This window comes from Anas platyrhynchos, chromosome 27 (assembly GCF_047663525.1).
Source record: "Anas platyrhynchos isolate ZD024472 breed Pekin duck chromosome 27, IASCAAS_PekinDuck_T2T, whole genome shotgun sequence".
NCBI classification, from domain to species: domain Eukaryota; kingdom Metazoa; phylum Chordata; class Aves; order Anseriformes; family Anatidae; genus Anas; species Anas platyrhynchos.
Window position 1 is genome coordinate 6,158,697 of NC_092613.1, and position 19,551 is coordinate 6,178,247.

The 19,551-nt window shown below is 56.4% G+C and overlaps 1 protein-coding gene across 2 annotated transcripts; it reads left to right on the plus strand.

Annotated features, from left to right (window-relative positions):
• The first annotated feature begins 8,830 nt into the window (after positions 1–8,830).
• On the plus strand, positions 8,831–18,106 carry MYBPH (myosin binding protein H). 2 transcript variants are annotated; one of them, XM_027444972.3, is made up of 11 exons: positions 8,831–9,352; positions 9,484–9,618; positions 10,916–11,083; positions 13,685–13,773; positions 14,694–14,889; positions 15,215–15,354; positions 15,450–15,609; positions 16,250–16,386; positions 16,812–16,998; positions 17,731–17,772; positions 17,925–18,106. In XM_027444972.3, exons 1-10 carry the CDS (start codon positions 9,082–9,084, stop codon positions 17,739–17,741), a joined length of 1,494 nt encoding a protein of 497 aa, XP_027300773.2. In that variant the 5' UTR covers positions 8,831–9,081; the 3' UTR covers positions 17,742–17,772; positions 17,925–18,106. The 2 variants fall into 2 exon arrangements, with proteins under 2 accessions (XP_027300773.2, XP_071884498.1); XM_072028397.1 differs by having other exon boundaries at positions 17,929–18,106.
• Positions 18,107–19,551: the final 1,445 nt, after the last annotated feature.

Consider the following 19,551-nt stretch of genomic DNA (forward strand, 5'->3'; position numbering starts at 1 on the left):
CTCCCATACCCAGGGTGCAGAGAGCCCTGTTTCAAAATCACCCCCCCCACACACACACGCCACACATTGCTGCATGAAAAAGAAGCCTCATCTTTTAGATTTAGGGACTATTTCTTGCATGGTGGTTGCAGAGGGGGGTGCAAAGCTCCCAGTGATTAAAAAGAAAACCAAATCCATCTGCTTTTCCTTGCACCAAACCGGTTTTAATCCCAAGTATTTTAATCTGCCCTTGGGATTTATTCTGCCCTGTGCATGGCAGAGGGGCTCGGATGGGAGGGCAGGATTGGTGCTGGGCTGCAGCCTCCCCCCTCCATGGAAATATAGTGCAGGGAAACCGTTCCTTTCTGGGGCTGTTTGGTGGTCAGGAGGAGCAAAGACGTCTCAGCTTACAGGCTCACGGCTGGGCTGGCACCGCTGGTTTGCAAGCGGGCATCCATAGATGGAAAGGGTCGCGCTGCGCAGCCTCGCCTCAGGTGTAGCACAAGACCTTCCTCAGCCTCCCCATAACGAGCCAGGAACGTGTCCTGGTTTAAAATGCCATCTCCGAGCTGCTTTGGCCTTGGCAGTGTGTTTCAGGTGTTAATCAGCTGCAGCATGCAAAGCCTGCGTCCGTCTGGGTGCACGTGGTGCTGGCTCCCAGGTGCTTGTTGCCCCTATCCTGTGTTTCTCCCACCTCTTCGCCCCCCAAGCGGGACTCTGGTGCAGAATTAGTGCCCAGCTGAGCTCGAGACTTTGCCCCACTCTCCCCAAAGAGCAAGAAGCATTTGCAGCTCAGCACAGTCCCGGGGGGCCGGGGTGCACCGGCACAGCAAGAGCCCCCCAGTTACACTTGACAGGGCTGCAAACCTTGACCCTGAACCAAGCGTTTACTCAAGGAGCTCTGTAAGATTTGCTAATCTCGAAATATTGTTGGCATCCGGAGCAGTGATTTACTGCGTGTTTTGCCACAGCAAGAACTTTCCGAAAGGCCATGCTAAGTTTACACCGGAGCAGCCGGGATCAGATAACCGGCTGCTGGCTGCTCCCCCCCCCTCCCCGTTCCCCCCAGTCCCCGCTGGCTGCTGTGCTGGGGTGCAAAGGACGTCAGCTTCCCCGCGCCCTGCAAGGAGGAGGTGACCCCAGTCACGAGCAGCAGCAGAAAGGGGACACCGGGGGTGTTTTTGCCCATACAGGTGGCAGGGTGGGATGTGAGGAGGATGTGGATTTGTGCACGCCTGTGGCGCTTCATTTTTGAAGTCAGAGTGCCAGGGATAGCAAAGAGCCAGCCCCAGCGTCCTGGCCCCGTTTCCTCCCCAAGGGCTTTGCAGGTTGTGAAATTAAATCAGCTTCTCAACATCACCGGCACTTGGGGCTGGATGTCCCCGAGCGTTCCTGCAGCATTTTGCCACCTGTGGGATCGCGACGGCTTTGCGGGAGCTGGGGAGGAATGTCGTGGGATCTTGGGGTGTTCCCCACACCATCTGACCACTGTTTTTGGGGAGGTTCTCCTCCTTCCTAAGGACCACAGCCCCCCTCTGCTGTCACCAGATCCCCTGGGATCTGTGCCACCTCCTAACCCCCAGGAGATGGGAACCAGCTCCCTGCATGTGTTCATGGCAAAAGCCATCAGCAGGCTCAGCCTGGCTCTGTATCGGGAGGGTTTGGGATGGATCTAGGGTGAGGACTGCTCGATTAAATGTCCCCATGATGCTCTCTGGTGGCAGCAGTGAAGGGTGCAGCTGAACCACTGTTGGACAACCCTAAACCAGTTTGTTTTCCCAGTTACTGGGGCCTGGCATGAGTCACTGGGATCTGAGGATGCTCCGATGCCTTGTAGCCCCTCTGATCCAACAAACTCTGCAGGGAGGGGGGCGCAGCAGGGAGGGTCCCACATGAAGGTGCCTGGGAAGAGTTTTGTTTTTTTTTTTTTTGGGGGGGGGGGGTCCAAAACCTGCTACTCTTTGCCTAGGATTTGCTCCCCTTGGCTTCAAAGCATCCTGGGGAGGGACAGCCCTCAGGGTGCCTGCCACCACCACAGTGGCCTTGGGGACCTCTGCAGGCTACCAGCTGCCCCATCCACACCATGGCTGGTCCTGGTGCCACCAGAGCTGGGATGGGTGCAGGACATCACGCTGGTCCCCAGCAGCTTTGATGCTTTCAGCCAAAAAAAACACATTCCCTGCTCTACCGCAATGGGGTGGAGCACGACAAGGACTCTGCATAGGGCAAGGGGAGGAGGGTGCAGGAAGGAGGAGGGGATGGAGGCAGGTGAGGGTGCAGGTGGAAACATTTAGGGTGAAGAAATGAGGGGTGTGGATGTGAAAATGCAAGGGAGGAGTTGGGAAAGGGAAGCAGAGAGATTGATCCTGGTAGAGGAGCCTTGAGAACACCGGAGGAGGCCTTGGTGGAGGTAAGGGGATGCTGAAGGTCCAGTGAGACCAGGAGCATGTGCCCAGGCTGTAGTGGGCCAGTGGTGTGTTTTTTACAGTAGGGCTGGGCTAACTGGGACATACTGGGTACTGTCTGGGGCTGCAGGCACAGAGGTCAGCAAGTCAGGACTCTGGGCTGGGATGTTTGTCCCTTTGTAAGGTGAGCAAGCACCTGAACAAGCAGCTGGCACGGTGAAGAAATCTGCCCTTGGTACTGGTGGAGCCCGGGGCTGGGCTGGTTCCTTCTCTTGCAGAGCATCCCAACTCCCTGCCTGCTGGCCCAGGGCACAGCTCGGGGAGCGAAACGTGTAGCTGTGTGGTTGCGTTTTCCCCCACCCTCAGGGGAAAATCTGATATAAAATAGCAGGGGTTGCTTGGATCATTTTGGGACTTGCTGAGCACCTGACATTTGATGAAGGAGGGCAGAACGCAAGGTGCTGTTTGCAGCTTTTCCCTGTCCCAAAGTGGGACCAGACAGGGCAGGTGGTGACAGAGCCCTGTTGGTGTCCCCAGCTGCTGTCCCCTACCCTCGGTGGAGGTGACCCCCAGGCAAGCTGTGGGCAGTGGGGCTGGCATGGGCTCAGCCTGTCCTAGGTAAGCTCCTGCTGGCGCAGGACTGGAAAAAGAGCCACCAAAGGCAGAGCGATGCCCTGGGTTTGTCATCGCTTCTGGGTGCCAGAGGCACGGCAGGCAACTGATGTGGTGCCAAGGTCCGTGAGTGCTTCTGCCAGCCCGTCACGTCCTGTCCCAGGAGGTCACTGTTCCTGCCCTGTGCCGACCTCGCGTCCTGATGTGCCAGGGGACCGCAGCGGCGATGCTGCTCCGCCGTGGTGTCCCCATCATGGTGCCATCCCCGGAGAAACTGAACTGGGCTCAGCTCCCAGTGAGGCACTGGGCAAAGCCCAGGCATCCCCGCGTGGGTTTCTCTGTTTCTCTCTCTCCCTGCCAGCCTGGAGGAGAGTTATCCCATCGCTGCCCAAAAATAGCACCCTGAAGATGCCGGTGGGGCTGGGTGTTTGCATCCCTGAGTCCTGCCCACATCTGGCAGCTCTCGATGCCAGTGGGAAGGCTTCAGCTCCGGGTACCCAATGGGCTGATGCTGAGGGTGGGGGAACCCCAGGTGCTGAATGGAGCCGTGGTGATGCTGGGTGCTGGTGCTGGGAGCTGATGCGTGACCACGCAACGGGGACATCCCCAAGCGTGCACCAGGTGCGGCTGCACAAACCATATTTCTGTGCCTGGCGGAGATCCCAGTGGGAGCTCGGAGACACCCTGAATCAAGCTGGCCGCATCTCTGGTGCCTGGCTGTGTTTTCTACGCCTGACAAGGACATTTTAAAGCCGTGCAATCTTCAATCTCCTGCCTGGGGGACTTCAGGAGGGGGGTCAAGCCCATGTCCCCGCTCAGCCCAGGAGCCCCTGCTTGCGCTCATTGCTGCAGGGTGAAGTAAGCCTCTGCTTGCGTGTGGCGCACAATTCGGAAAGCTTGTCTACGTCCCAGCCCACCTGCCGCCTGCCCTGGCCTCTTGACTCAGCGCGCCGCGAATATCACAGTGACGGGGAGCCTGGAAATGCTGCTGGGAGCCGGGCAGGCGTGATGTGGCCTGCAGGACACCGAGAAACCCTGAGCTGGCAGCCGTGGTTGGTGACTGAGTGGTCTCTGTGTGAGCTCCCTGGTTTTTGGAGCTCTGGCTTAACCCCCCAGGTAGGGGATGGAGAAAGGAGGTCCCCGTGCTGCATAGGAGGGGACAGCCCTGCATGGGAACCATCTCCAGCCACATCTGTGGCTGCCCTAGAGGGGGTTGAGAACCTCCTTTCTGCTGAAATCTTGGGTTTGGGGCATTTCTCCAGGCTGTTTGTGGAGTCTTCCATGGACTCCCAGGCCACATAGCATATGCAGGGTTGGATGTGGCCATTTGGAGATGGGGAAGGTTCCTGGCCCCTCCTGCTGGCTGGCTTTGGCTATATCCCGTGGTGGGGTGACAATGGGAATGCTGTCGGCCCTGGGTGTTCCCTTCGCCACCCTGATACAGGCAGTGGATGGCTGCTCCTTGTTGATGCCTACGATATATAAAGGGCACTTACAACAATAATGGAGAAAGACTTCCTTATCAGGGCCCATAGCGGCAGGACAAGGGGAGCAGTACTAAACTGAAAGAGGGTAGGTTTAGGTTGAAGGAAGAGATTTTTTGCAATGAATGTGTTGAGACACGGGAACACGTTGCCAGAGAAGTTGTGGTTATCCCCATCATTGGAAATAGGTTTGGATGGGGCTTTGAACAACACGGTCTGGTGTCGGGTACCCCTGCCTACAGCAGGGGAGTTGGGCTGGGTGGTCTTTAAGGGTCCCTTCCAACCCTACCTTTGAGGAACCCATACAACACACATCCTTCATTTATTCTGGGCCTTTGGTGTCTCTGCTTGGCTTCAGGCACGCAAGTAGAAAAACCTTGCCACCTCTTGCTGAATACTGGAGACCTGCTCAGGGGCTGAAATCTCTAAAATCCTCCTGGATTTGGTCCAGCTGTCAGAGGCATCTTCTGTCTTCCCACACAGACACATCAGCTGTCACTGTCGGGAATGCCTGGGCTTTCCTCCATTCCACCCAGCACGTCCCTGATGCTATGATTTCCTAACCTGGCTCTTCAGGGGTGCGGCCAGATTTATCTCTCTGCACTGGGGTCCTGTCAATAAGCCCAGCAAGAAAAATGGCCATGCTGCTTCTTTGTGGGGGGCTTGGATTACAGCGACATGAGGAGGATCTAATTCTGTAAGCAAGAAATTAAGATCTCATCACTTAGTCCTATATTTTACCTGGGAGATAAGTAAGGCAATGTATCCATAAATGTGGGCTGGAAATGTTGGCCAAAACCAATTTCTAAATAGTACCTACTTCCCGTACAGAAAGGATCATTTCTCACCGGAAAATGTGAATACCCAGCATTTCAGCTAAATCCCCAAATACTTTGAGTTTCAGGCAAAATACATTGTTATTTACATTATTACTAAAATTTTAACATTCAACCCCCATCTGCCTCAATGTGCTCAGTTTTCATGCCGAGGTGCAGCACTCACCCAGGGGACATCGGCAGTGGGTTTACGTGGCAAGGTTTGGGTAGCAGGGGGCTGCAGGGGTGGCTTCTGCAAGAAGAACCCAGAAGCTGCCCATGGAGAGGAGCCCACGCAGGAGCAGGGGATCTGGGGGGAGCTGCCACCCATCCGTGGGGGACCCGTGCTGGAGCAGTTTGCTCCTGGGGGATGGACCCCGTGAGATGGAGCTGTGTGGGAGCAGTTCCTGAAGAGCTGTGGCCTGTGGGCAGCCCCTGCAGGCTCAGTTTGGGAAGGATGGCAGAGACGAAGTGCCATAGACTGACCACAGCCGCCGTTCCCCTTCCCCATGCTGCTTGGGGGGGAGGAGGTGTTTTTGGTTTCTTTTCTTTGTTTCTCACTTCCCTAGCTTGTTAGCAATAGGCAATGAATCTTACTGTCTCCCTGCTCTGAGTCTGTTTTGTCTGTCATGATAACTGTTGAGCGATCTGATCTCTCTGTCCTTATCTCAACCCTTGAGCCCTTCGCAGACTATTTCCTTTCCCTTTGAGGAGGGGAAGTGAGAGAGCAGTTGTGGTGGAGCTTGCCTGCCCACCTGAGGAAAACCACCACAGCATCTCCTTTTGTCTCCGTCCCCAAATTAACTTTTGTGCCCCCAAAATGGGGGGTCTTCTTGCTGGGACACCACATTCCACCCCGGCTGGTGGAGTGGCTCCATGGGAGCAGCTTCTCCCTCTCTGTTTTGTACCCACAAGCGAAGCTGTCGTGGTGGATAACCAAAGACCCTCATCTCCTGTGGCTTGTCCCTGTAGGAACCCTTTGACTTTGGATTTGGGCAACCTGCCACGATGCCTTTGTGGTCTATGGCAGGGAGCGCAGTGCTTCTGCGCTTGGTGTATTCGACATCCGTCGGTCTCGTTGCGAAGTGAGAATAAACAAGATGCCAACATACTACAGTAACGTGGCCCAGATAAGTCTGGATGATAAACCACGTTGATTCACTTGCTCTTAACCTATGAGTCATCCCATGAGTCAACAGAGAAAACAGCATCTAAACGTCACCGAGCAGGTCTTAAAACCTCAAATTTCATTCATATCAAGAACTGCAAGTGAAATAATTGCATTGATGTTCTTTTTCCAGAGGAAAGTGTTTAATTTTCAGCTGCACTCACCCAAATTGAAATAGAAGAGAAATCTGAGTGCTCATTTCCTTATGAACTATAGTTTTGGTATTGATTTTTTCCCCTTTCTGAGTTCTTTAAATTGCTTTTTTTTTTTTTTTTTTAACACGTAATCAAAAGAAACATGCTTTTTGCAAAGTGTTTTGGTTTAGATTAGACACCACAACCACCTTCAGGAAAAAAAAACACACAAAGATTTCCAAGCAGAGGTGATGCTGTTTGTGGGAGCCTGGAGATGATGGAACACATTTGAGCAGATGGAGCCATCGAGGCGTGGGCCAGGTGAATGTGTCCCACAGACAAGGCTGAGTGTTTGTCTGCTTCAAGTCCCCATGGAGATGTCACTCTGATAGTCACAGAGGTAGGACTACTGCCAGCACCGGTTCTAGACGGGCTTTTAAAGGTTTCATCCCACCTCCCTCTAGGTTGAGAAGATGCTGAGATCGTCCAGAACAGGATGAAATCCCTGTGGGTCGTGGCACAGAGGAAATGGGGTTTCCCCAGTCCCACCCTCTGGGTCCCAGCGCCTCTGGGGACAGCTGGAGAAGAACAGATGGATGGTCTCCTCTAGCCCTACGTTGCTGTGCTGGGGAGCAGGATTGTCTTCTTTATAGCCAGAGCAGCTGCAGAAAATTTTCTGGATTGTGACCCACTTGGCTCCAACATGCTCCAGGGAGCAGGGGAACTGCCAGCACCCATCCATGGGGTGCAGTAAAATCGCTGGGAACCCTGTGTCACCCTCCCCTGCCTCAGGGAGCTCAGCCCTCTGGCACCCAAAGGCCTTGTAGGAGAAGGAGGAGCCATTATTAGTGACATTCCTGCTCACTGGTGAAATTAGAAGAGGAACGCTGGGGTTATCACGTAGTTTTGGAGGAAAGATACCCTCCCTGAGATACTGATACCATCTCTTGGTGTCCTGGCTCTGTCCTGCTGCCAAATGCAGTCGCTGAAATAACTGGGGGGGAAAACCTTATCCCTGGAGCAGGAGGGTTGTGCTGCCAGGCTCAGCCTCCAGGGCCCACAGGGAGATGGGGGCAGCAGGAGGGTTTGTGCTCTTGTTACCTGATCCCCCTGTAACCCATGAGGCTGGGGGCTGCGATGGGTTTTCTACTCGGCTTACAGGAGCAGGGCTAGCAGAAAGTGCAGGGGCTCCTTCGTGCTCTTTCTGGGGATCAGTGATCACCCCTCTGTGTCCCTGTGCAGAGCTCCTGCTCCATGAGGGACGCATCCTTCAGAGCCCTCTGGCTGTTTTTTGGGATGTCACCATCCCGTTAAACACCAGTCTGGCCAAGGGGGTTTTGCTCTTGTCCGGCAGTGGCCTCTTGACCGCGATGTTCATGTTTGGAGATGTTTCCTGGGGACCACGAAAGCCTTTGGAGCAGTGCCCAGGAGAACCGGGCCTGCTTGGCTCCTCCACAGCAGCATCTCTGGAGGCAGGCGAGCAGCTGGGAACAGGAGGAAACACTCTGCTGACCGAATTTGAGGAAGGCGAAGAATTAGACCATGGGTTACGGAGACATTTTTAGTAGCGTCTCACACGACAAGCGAGAGAAATGAGGACAGGCAAGGGGTGAGCAGGTTTATATCCTACAGACTAACAGGGCTTTCCTGGGCCACCATGGGGCTTTGGGGTGAATCCGTTTGGGGCTGGCAGACGGGTGGCTGGACATGAGGCCTGGGGTGACCAGACCCCATGGACAAGGGATGGTACGTGCAGGGCAGAGGCTGGAGAACATAGTGTGGGCCTGCGATCTACCTTCTTGAGGGTGGTGGGTGTGCAGGGCTGGGATATGGGCACCTGCTGTGCCCATGGGGGCTGTGTTGAGGGCTGGAAGGGACCGTGGTGGAGAAACCAAGCTGGGAATGGAGCGACTTGGGGTTGTGGTAGGGACTGTGGACATGGGACATGGGGGGCAGGTGGGCTGGGGGAGCAGTGCAGGATCTACCAGGAGCTTTGGCGGTGGGGAGAGGAGCTCTGTCCCCAAAGAAAGGTGACCTGGCCCTGGCCTGCTTAGTCCCGTGTGGGCCTGGGAGGTGGCGGGGGGGCAGGACCATGTGTTGCAGTCCCATAGGAGGGGGTAGGGACATGCTGCTGAATGTGCAGGTCCCGGGTGGCTATTCCTGGCAGCCCCCGCCTGCGCAGGCAGATTGGTTTGCAGGGAGGTGACAAGTGCCAGCACAAGCCTATAAAAATCTCCCAGCCCCTGTCCTGGCTCAGTGACCTGGTTCCCCCCCTCCCAGCACAGCCGTCCTGCAGCGGGGACTGTCCGTCCAGAGTCGAGACACCAGATCCAGAGTGGAGACGCCTGGTCTGGGGCAGGGACCCCATCATCAGCGTCGAGATCCCAGGTCTGGAGGAGAGACTTTTGGTCTGGAGCCGGGACCCCAATCCAGAGCAGAGATCCCAGAGAAGAGACCCCAAAACACCCCCTAGGCTTTGCAGCAATGACTGGCAAAACCGCACCTCCAGCCGCAGACCCGGCTCCCGCAGCCCCAAAGGAAGAACCAGCACCAGCCCCAAAAGAAGAAGCAACACCAGCACCAGCTGCTGAAGAGACCCCAGCCCCCGAGCAGCCCCCTGCTACGGAGCAGCCCCCAGCCCCCACAGACAATGCAGCTCCCGTCCCCACAGCAGAAGCAACTCCAGCCCCCGAAGAAGGTTCCCCAGCCCCCCCAGCTGAGCCCCCTGCCCCTGAGCCTGAGAAACCCAAAGCAGGTGAGGAGGGGACTGGGCACTGAAATGGGGAGGGGGATGCACGAGGATGGGCTGGGGGGGGGGTTAGGAGGTGGGTGGGCTGAGGTCCCGCTGCCCGGGACCCTGCCCTCACCGCTGTGGGTTTGTTACAGAGCCACCCAGCTCCCCCTTGTCCCTGGCTGTGGAAGAAGTGAGCGAAAACTCGGTTACACTGACCTGGAAAGCCCCTGAGAAGACGGGCCGGTCAGGCCTGGATGGATACGTGGTGGAGATCTGCAAAGATGGAAGTAGGCTTGGGCTTTCCTGCCTCGTAAGCATGGGGCGCTGGTGTGGGACGGAGCTGGGCAGAACCTGGCAGTGTTTCCCTGTATCCTGTTCCCCTCTCTTTGCCCAAATTGGTTCTTTATCTGCTTCAGATATCAGTGATCTCTTTAGCAAGACCCCAGGGTCTAACAGCACTGCTGCATCCAGCTAGAGGGTGGAGGAGAGACCACTGTGCCCACTGGGGGTGGTCCCTGGTGGCCACCAGCTCTGCATGGATTTGGGGTAGGATAGGATTAAGAGACCTGAGAGGAAAGAAGACACAATTCTCCCATGCTCAAAAGGATGTACAGACGGTGGGAGGATGAGGAAGGAAAGGGCTGGGCAATGCCAGAGAGGCTGGCATGAGGCAGCAGGCAAACCCAGCCCGGAGGGAGATGGGGTTCGAGGAGCCTGGAGGGACGAAGGCTGCGGTGGGTGGAGATGGGCTGGTGGCTGGCAGCGATTCCCCATGGCTCTCTGGTTGCGTTGCCAGTTGGTGGGATGAGGTAGGAGTTGAGAAGTCTTTTTGGCACTCTCTTGAAGCCCTGCTGGGGCTTGGGGTGAGAGTGAATGAGCTTGGAACTGGGAATGTGAGGAGGCCCTTGCTGGGAGAAGCCGTTCCTGGAGGGAGCTGTCTAACAGCCTCCCAAAGAGCACGGTTTTGGATGCTCTCCTAGCTTGCTTTGGGCTTGGCTGGGTGACAGAAGAGCTGTAGTCATTCAGTGGTAGCCACGCGGACTCAAATTGCTGTATCTGAGCTGCTACAAGACCATGGCTGGGGGGGCTGGTTCAAGTTTGAGGGAGGGCTGCTCTGGTTAATGCCATTTGCAGGCGATGGGCAGAGCTTGCTTGACGATGAGGACGGGCTGGGGAGCGTGGCAAGCCCCAGCAAGGTATCCTGGAGCAGCAGGAGAAGAGGATAGGCTGGCAGGGTGGTCAGAGGATCTTAACTACTTCCAGAAATGCACCTGGAAGGTCAGCAGAGACCACATTTATTGGCCTAATGCCTTGCAAGCAGCCCCCTGCTCAGCAGTTGGGCATCTGCCAGCATTTGGTAACCCACACTCCTCGCAGGGGGGAGGCCAGCCCCCTCCCTCCGATGCCTTTTTCTCTCGGTGCCCCCAAATCCAATGGGATGAATCTTTCTGCTTGTGCCTCCGCAAGGAAGCGTTTTTCTGCCTCTGGGTTTCGCCCCTTGGGGTTTGATCCTGCTGCTTGGGGGATGTGCATCCATCCGCCTGTCCGTGCCATGGCTGAAGTGCTCCGCTGGGTTTGTTCTAGGCACAGACTGGGCAGAGGTGAACAAGGAGCCCTTTCTTTCCACCCGGTACACGATCCAGGACCTCAGCTCCGGTGAGAAGCTCCAGGTGCGGGTGAAGGCTGTCAGCGCCAGCGGCACCAGCGTCCCGACTACCTTGGAGCAGCCGGTGCTCATCAGAGAGATCACCCGTGAGTACTGGGGACACGCATGGTCCCCGCGTGCCCTGCCAGCAGGCAAAGGAGTCACAGCCCATCCCTACAGCCCCAACAGCCTCTGCCCTCTCATGTGTCGCAATCCAGCCTTTCACCGAGATGTTGTCCTCCAGAACTGGGCCCAGTTCCCTCGGGGTGGGATGGGGACGACGCTTCCTGAGTGCAAGGCACCGGTCCTGTAGATGGCGAGGCTTTGGGGGAAAAGTGCTGCGCCCAAATTACAGGGCCGTGTTGTCCCATCGCATTGCAATGGCTGGGAAATGGAAATCTCCTCTCCTTGGCCACGCTCACGTCTCTAGTGTGCCAGCACACGCGTGTCGGGCGGTGGCAGCTTTGTTTGTTTAGCTCAGGAAAGTCGAGAGCGGGTTGTCGGGAGCACGGGAACTTTAATCATGCTGAACACGCTAATGAATGACTTGCTCCCATGCTTAGGAAGACTCACATTCCTGCTGGGGTGCTGTGAGAGTGCTGAGGCTGATGCAGGATTGCAAAGTTGGTTTTCACTTATCCAACAGCAAGTAGAGACTTATTTGTCCTTTACAAGGAATTCTTAATGTGCAAATTTTTCCTATTACTCAAAGAACAGATTCTTCCTTCTGTTTAAAAATAGTAATAACGATAACGGGTGTTATTCCAGAAACTGTCAGCTTTTTTTTTTGCCAGAAAGGGTTTGGAGAGGACTGTCAGTGTCTGGAACGGGTCCTGCAGGGGCTGTGGACATGGCTCAGTGGGTGCTGTGTCCTCTGCCTTGTCCAGGTTCTGCCTGGTGGGGCCAGATCCTTCGGTGGCTGAAGCAGAAATATCAGAGGTGTCTGGCAGGTGGCATCTCTCTCCTTGCCGCGTTCACCTCCAGATCCCAAAGTCACTGCTATTTTCCTTGTGGGGCTGGGGAAACCGAGCCGTGGGGGACTGGGAGGAGATGCCAAACGCGTGGCTCAGGTTTCCCACTTCTAGTCCCGTGCTGCACCCCCCAGGCCAAGCTGCCTGTCCTTGCTGCAGACTTTTTCCCAACCACGTGCACCAGCTGAGAGGTGTAAAACCCCAAGGGCTGGAAGACCCATGTGCAACTTGCTCTTCCTCTAAGATTCCTATTTTTATTTATTTTTTTTCTGCTGACCAAAATTCTTTATCAGCAAATGGCACTTGCCAACTTTTGTGTTTTATCTGAAACACAGCCCTGCATGTCCTTCCTGGCTTTGCTGAGCAACAAATGACCCCTCCAGGCTGCTGCCACCCCGTGTCTGCCCCGGCAGTGCTGGTGTGTGCTGGGTGCAGGAGCCTGCTCCTCCCCACCCTGCCCGTTACATGCTGGTCTTTACGTTTTATTCAGGACTGCATTTTGTACCTCTCCCCAGTTCATTTATAGCGTCACAAGGGCTTTTAAATAGCAGCAGTACGGGCGGCAGGGAGCTTGAGAACAGGTGGGTCGAGGGAAGGCGAGTGGGTTTGGGAGGCGGGGAGAGAGACGGGGAGAAACCAGCCAAGGATTTGGCACAGGAGTTGTGTTGTGCAGGGAACAAGGGCAAGAAAAATGCTTTTTCAGCCACGGCCACGCTTCACCTGGGCCACCAACCCCGACCAGCCCTCTCCAGCTGAGCTGGGGAAAACACCCGTGAATTCATGCCCCTCTGGGTTTCTCTGCCCCACTGGGATGGATGAGTCCAAGTGGCAGCACCGAGGCGTGGATTCCTGCAGCAAAGGGCTGCATTGCACGGAGCAGAGCCCACCCCAGCTGTCAGCGGGGCCATCTGGGACCGCCGGGCATCTCCTGGCCCTCCCCAGCCCTCTCACGCTCACAGCTGTTCAGGCATCGCTCGCTCATGGTTTAATTCTGGCCTCCCCGAGCCCCCTCCCAAGAGCTGAGCTCCGGCACGTTTAATCCAGGCAGAGACACACGGCTCTTTTATGAGGGGCTCACGTAAACCCGATGCCTCCCCAGCAGGACTGCTGGCACCACGCCGGCTGGGTTACGCGGCTGCTATTTTCACCCCGGGAAGGAGATGCGCACTCCATCAGCATTCTCTGGTGGTTTATTTATTTATTTATTTATTACTTTTTTGCTTATCTTTGTTATGTTCCCTTGGGGGCGTTAGCCTTCCTCATCCAGCCTGGGGCTTTTCCGGCTCTGCTGTGTGGACCTGTGAGCCACCTTGGCCTCTTGGCAGCCCTGAGCCCACAGCGATGGAGCTCACCAACCCTCGTCCTTGCTGGGTTGTGAGTCTCCAGAAAGTCTGCTCTCTGAGCTGGGGGAGAAGTATTTCCTGACCAGGAGATGCTGTCCGCCGCTTTGCTGCCATGCAGGCTGTGCTGGCAAAGCACACGTTGGTCACCATGGGCTCAAGGATGGGCGAGGAAGTAATTTTGGGGGTGCTGGCAAAGGGGTTGGCTGGTGTGGCCCTGCAAAGAGAAGCACGGTCCTGGAGATGAGAAGGAAGAGGTGGTTCAGGGCAGGACATCCTGACGGCCAAGTGGGGGATGTATGGGATGGGCTGACCCATGCAGGAGTGTGGGACCTCTTGGGCTGTGAGCTGGGGTCTCTGATTTTCTGGCCCCAAAACTTCACCTTCTGGTCCCCAGAGCTCCCAAGGATCCGCATGCCTCGTCACCTGCGGCAGACTTACGTCAGGCACGTTGGGGATGCTGTGAACCTGATGATCCCTTTCCAGGTAGGTGAGCAATTTGGGATTGAAGTTCTTGGGTTTTCTCACCACAAGTTGGTTTCCACAGTGACTTTTCTTGCCAGCATGGTATGCCTGGGGCCAGGCATCCTGCTCAGATCCCATTTTTGGTCCTGCAGCATCTTTACTGATGGCATTGATGGAGATCCCACTCATGCCCACTAGGGCATGAGCTGGGTATTGCTGCTGTCCTGGCCCATGAGCCCTGTTCAGATCATACCCAGCTCAGCAGGGCAGGGGCCCAGCCACATGCTGCAGGACCCAGAAGCACAATTTCAGGGCTCCTCCCAGCTGCATTTGGAGCAGGATAGTCCCAAGGCTTTGTGGTAGAGGGACCAAAGCTGATGCTGGTGGTGGACCAAGCTGGAGTTTATCTCCTGAGCTGATTTATTACACGCTGCCTGTGGCGTCCCAAAAGCACCTCCACCAGGGCATCTGTAAAGGGAAAAAGCCATCCAAGAAACACCCCAGCCAAGCAGGGAGAAGCAAGAGGCAGAAAGGTGCCCCTGCAACGTGGGAGGTGTCCATCCCATGTCTTGTAGGCAGCTGGGAGCCTGTGCTGGCCATGTTCCAGGCATGAATCAGCCCTTGATGCCAAACTCAAGCCCCTGATGCTGAGCACCTGGGCAGCATGAGCATAGCTCTGTCTGCAAAAACCTGGGCAGGCAAAAGGACTTGCTCCATGGGGACTTTGGGGACCAGCATGTGTCAGCATCATCCCTGGAGCCTGACAGATTCCTGGCAGTGGGGCGGGTGGGAATCAGGCATAGTTTTTTTCCCTGGCCCTTGCTGGATAGGAGAGGCTATATCCAGGCCGTGGCTACCTGGACACAGCGGGGTGGCTCTGCCCACCCCACCGGGACCATGCCCTCGAGTGGTTCCCAACCTGCCTGCACGGGTTGCTCCAGGGAAAGCCGCAGCCCCAGGTGGTCTGGACCAAGAACGATCAGCCCCTGGACACCAGCCGTGTCAACATCCGCAACACAGACAAGGACACGATCTTCTTCATCCGCGAGGCGCAGCGCGGCGACTCGGGCAAGTACCAGCTGGCCGTGAAGATAAACGGAGCAGAGGACAAGGCCATCCTGGACATCCGAGTGATTGGTATGGCCATGGATGGGGTCCCGTGGGCTTGTGCCGTGGCTCTGGGGCTCATTTCTGCCCTTTGGTCAGGGTTGGCACCTGGTTTGGTGGGATGGGACAGGCCCAGCAGCAAGGCAAGGGGCTTTGGGGTCCTTCTAATATGTGAAGGAGTTGCTCTGGTGAAGGCTGCGGGGTCTCTACCAGCCCCTGCCCATCACAGCTTCTCATCCCTCATGAGCTGCAACAGGGTGAGGAGACATTAAAAACGAAGCAAAAGGGATGGTTGGGGTGCAGAATCTGAGGGGAACAAATAAGGATGCAGCCTTGTGTGTGTTTGTAATTGCAGAGCCGCCGGGTCCCCCCCAGAACCTGAAGCTGGTAGATATTTGGGGCTTTAACGTGGCCCTGGAGTGGTCCCCCCCAGCGGACAATGGGAACTCCGAGATCAAGGGCTACACCGTGCAGAAGTCGGACAAGAAAAGCGGGGTGAGCACAGCCACTCCTGGCCCCCTGCTGCCTGGGCTGCTCCATGGGTTCTTTTCCTTTGTGCAACCTTTCACTGCTCTTTTTTCCCCTCTCAGAAATGGTTCACAGCACTGGAGCGCTGCACCCGCACCAGCTGCACCATATCCGACCTCATCATGGGCAACACCTACTCCTTCCGCGTGTTCGCCGAGAACGCCTGCGGGCTGAGCGAGAAAGCAGCCGTCGCCTCCGGGGTGGCCCACATCGAGAAGAAAAGTGGGGACAGGGACAGGGTTTGGGGGTGGTGGGGTGGGCAAGAGGGCTCCTGTCCCCACTGGGGCTTACTCAGCGTTGGGTGGGTGGTGATGCTGCCTGGGATGAGCCCTGTTGGGTGAAGGCTATGCGTCCTCAGGACAGATGGACAGATGTCCCCTGCCCTCCCTCTCTGCCTCCTTTCTCCTTTGGGGAAGGCTTGTGCCATGGGCAGACCCCTGGGAGGAATCAAGGAGTGAACATCCCTGGGGTGAGATCAAAGCGGGTCTCTGCCACCTCCAGAGCCTACTTCCAGCTCCTGTTTCTGTGCACTTCATTTTGGGGATGGAGCAGAAGGTCCAGCGAGGTGCCTGGCCTGGATAAAATCTCCTGCACAGAGCAAGCATCAGGGTGCTGGTTTGCAGATGGGTATCGCCCCTGTCATCCCCTGGGACTGGGCATGAACGTGGCATGGTTGGATGAGAAGGGGTCTGCAGACAGGGCTGGTGTGAGGCCAGGTCCTCAAAGCCACTCCAGATGCTGTCTAGCTTATGCGAGGGAGCAGAAGGATTTTGGGGTACCTTGAGCTGAGTTCTTGTGACCATGTGGTGGTCAACCCAGGGTCCCAAGCTCTGCCTCAACCTGCACTTAATTAATTTCCTAGAAACTGTTTACCAGCCAGAGAAGATCCCCGAACGGGACATGATGGAGCCTCCAAAGTTCACCCAGCCCCTGACAGACCGAGCCACCACCCGGGGCTACAACACGCACCTCTTCTGCTCTGTCCGGGGCTTCCCCCAGGTCAGTGGCTCCTCCATGGGCAGCATCACCCCTGCGTGTGGGCAGCCACCAGCTGGGCTCTTGCAAGGTGGCTGGAAGTGTTGGGAGATAGTTGGTCAGGTTGAGTTGGGGTTGAATAGAGTTGGGGGGCAGCAGCTGTCCAACAGGTGAAATGAGGGCAAACCTGGGGTGTTTCTGCATGTGGAGTGGAGGCTGGCTGCAATTCAAGCTGTGTCCTGTCTCCTCCTACACAAGGAGAGCAGCTGTGGGTGGTGGTTGGGGCTTCAGAATGGGAGTTCCTGCTCTTCAAATGGCTTCTGGCTGTGGATCCCACCATGGCCACCAGCTTCAGATGGAGCAGAAGGAGGTGGCTGCATTCTGGGGACGGTCAGATTTCTCATTTCTCTCCCTGCTTAAATATATGTGTATATCTTGCTGTCTACCAGCCCAAAATCATCTGGATGAAAAATCAGATGGAGATACGGGAAGACCCCAAATACATAGCACTGATCGATCAGGGTGTCTGCTCCCTGGAAATCCGCAAGCCCGGCCCTTTCGATGGGGGCGTCTACACCTGCAAAGCTGTGAACCCCCTGGGAGAAGCTTCGGTAGACTGCAAACTTGATGTGAAAAGTATGATTTGCTGAGGCGAGAGAGGAGCAGCTCTCCCTGCCTGCCTTTCTCTGGCCTTGCTTTCACAGTGCTTCAGTTTGTCCCTGTTTTTGTTTGAGTCCTGGTGGAGGACTCCTGGGGGGGAGCCTTAGGGCACTGGGCAGCCCTGTGAGGCTGGAGCTTTGGGCTTCTTGGCTTGACAGTCTTGCATCGTCCCTTGTTCCTGAAATCACCTTCCCACGTTCATGGCCAAAGGGTGGGGAGGGACCCAGAGACTGCAGGGGCAAAGGACCAGAGGTGCTGGTGGAGGCTGGGACAGTCGCTTGCTCCTCACTGCATCCACCAGCGCTTGTGTCCCAAGTCATCTGCAAGCCACACGTGCCAAAACCGCTTCACTTGCACCTGGGGTGCCCTGATTTATGTCTCAGGGTCCTGCCCAGGCTTCCCAGCTCCCATTTCCCTGCCTCAGCAGAGCACCCAGCCCTTAATGACAAGCTTGTCCTTGTGCCGGGGACACAGAGCACCTGGCCATCGCCTAGGTTGGGACCTGGGGTGCTGGGGACAAACTGTCCGGGAGAAAGCAGTGCATGCACGTAACTTCTTGGAGCACGTATGCACAGGGATGGTGCACATGGGTGTACGTTGGTGTGTGCACATGGGTGGATTTGTCGTGCCCTGGCTCACTTCTAGATGTCAGAGGGGAGTGAGGGGAGGGGAGTTCACCGGTCTTACATCTCCCATTCTCTCCTGCAGTGCCCAAGTGAGGACGGGTTGGAGGGTGAGACGAAGAGTGAGGTAGGTCTGGGCTGGGGCAGTGGGTGGGAGGGAAGGAGGATGGCTCACTCCATCAGGGCTGGGGCAGGCTGGGGTCCTGGATCAGCCCTCGTCAGCTGCTGATGGAGCCCTGCTCAGGGCTGGCAGGACTCAGGGCTTGTTCCTTTCCCCAGGCAGAGGCTGCAGCAGCACAGCACACGGCGATGCTCCCGGCCACAGCCCCCCAGGGCCTGCCCCCTCCCTGGCAGTGCCCCCGGGGTCCCGCACGTTGGCCTGGCCATGGCATGGCCCTCTCTGGGTGTGTTCTTACCTGTGGCAATAAATCAAGCCCATCTGAGCTTTGGTCCTCAGCAAACACCGTGTCCTGCTTGTTGTGGGGTTGGCAATTGGGGTGGGTGTTGGGGTAGAGGGCAAAGAGATGCCGGGGATGCTATGGGGTCTCAGCATCCCACCCAGCCATGGGTGGAGGAGGCGGTTTTTGAGCCTGTAAGGAAAGGAGCAGATTTATAAAACATGAAGATGGATAAACCAGAAGCAAGACAACGAGGAGGAGGAGGGGGAAAAGTTTTTTCTGCTGCAGCTGGAGAGTGATCATAGCTGGGGGGGTGGAAAGAAAAAAAAAAAGAAAAGAAATAGCAAGATCAAAACACAGTCATGTTGATGTGTCTTCATCCAAGAGCAATTTCTTCATCCTCACCAGGGACACAATGAGCCAGCCACACACCGTCACCCTGCCAGCAGCATCTCCTCCCCAGGGCACGAGGCTGCGGGGTCAGGATGTGCCCATAAGTTATCTGGAGGAGGAATCGGCCCCGTTAGCTACCGATAGCTCATGTGCAAGAAGGCGGCCTCATTACTTAGAGCTCTGAGACGGCTCAGGTCAGATGCTGGTTAATAACAGGGAGCCCAGACAGATCCATCAGGGTGAGTGAACGCACTGCTAGCCCGGGGGTCAGCAGCATGGGGCAGCTCCTCCGTCAGCACAGCCCTCCCGGGCTGATGGAGCCAGCATTGGGGCGAGGCAGGAGCATTCCCAGCTCAGCCGTGGGGTCAGACCCACAGCCTGCCCTCACACAGACGTCCTGGCTCTCCTGGTGGGCCCTGGCACTGCAAACCTACAGCTAAAACGCCCGGTTCCTCTGCAGCACCCCTCCATCAGCCCTGTGGTGGGAACCCTCTGCTCCAGGTCACCCAGTGCCCTGAAGCCCAGGGGCTCAGCACCGGCACGGCACTGAGCACTGCCCACACCAGACATCGTTTCCACCATCAGAGGGCATTGTCGGATTAATTTTTATCCCAGCTGATGGTCAGGCTGGCTTATCGAGGCGGCTGGGTGAGCAATGCCACCGGGGTGGAGGCTGAGGTCCAGCCGTTTGGGCGGTGGGCCAGGCATCCCCACCTGGCCATGGGCACTGGCAGGGATGTTCTGCGCCCCCCGCAGTGCCCCCATCATCTCCACGCGTGGCTTTGACTGGGGAAAGATGAGGCTGGGAGTGGGTTGCATGAGCAGAGGGTTTGTAGCCCTGCTGAACAGAAGCAGCATCGCCAAGCCTGTGCGGTGCTGCACCCTGTGCCCTTTTCTGGCTGTTAGTACAGTCCTGCAGGGCAAGGAGTGCTTGCAAGCCCCCAGGGGACTGGGGAGGGCAACAGCATCCACTTTTAGTGAGCTCTCCCGGGAAAGGTCCGGAGGGCATGGAGCGGAAAAATCTGCTAGATGTTGTTGGCTTTTTTTTTTTTTTTTTTTTTTTTTTTCCTGAAAGCAATCATCCAAATGCCTTTTAATTTATGAGCATCCCAGTT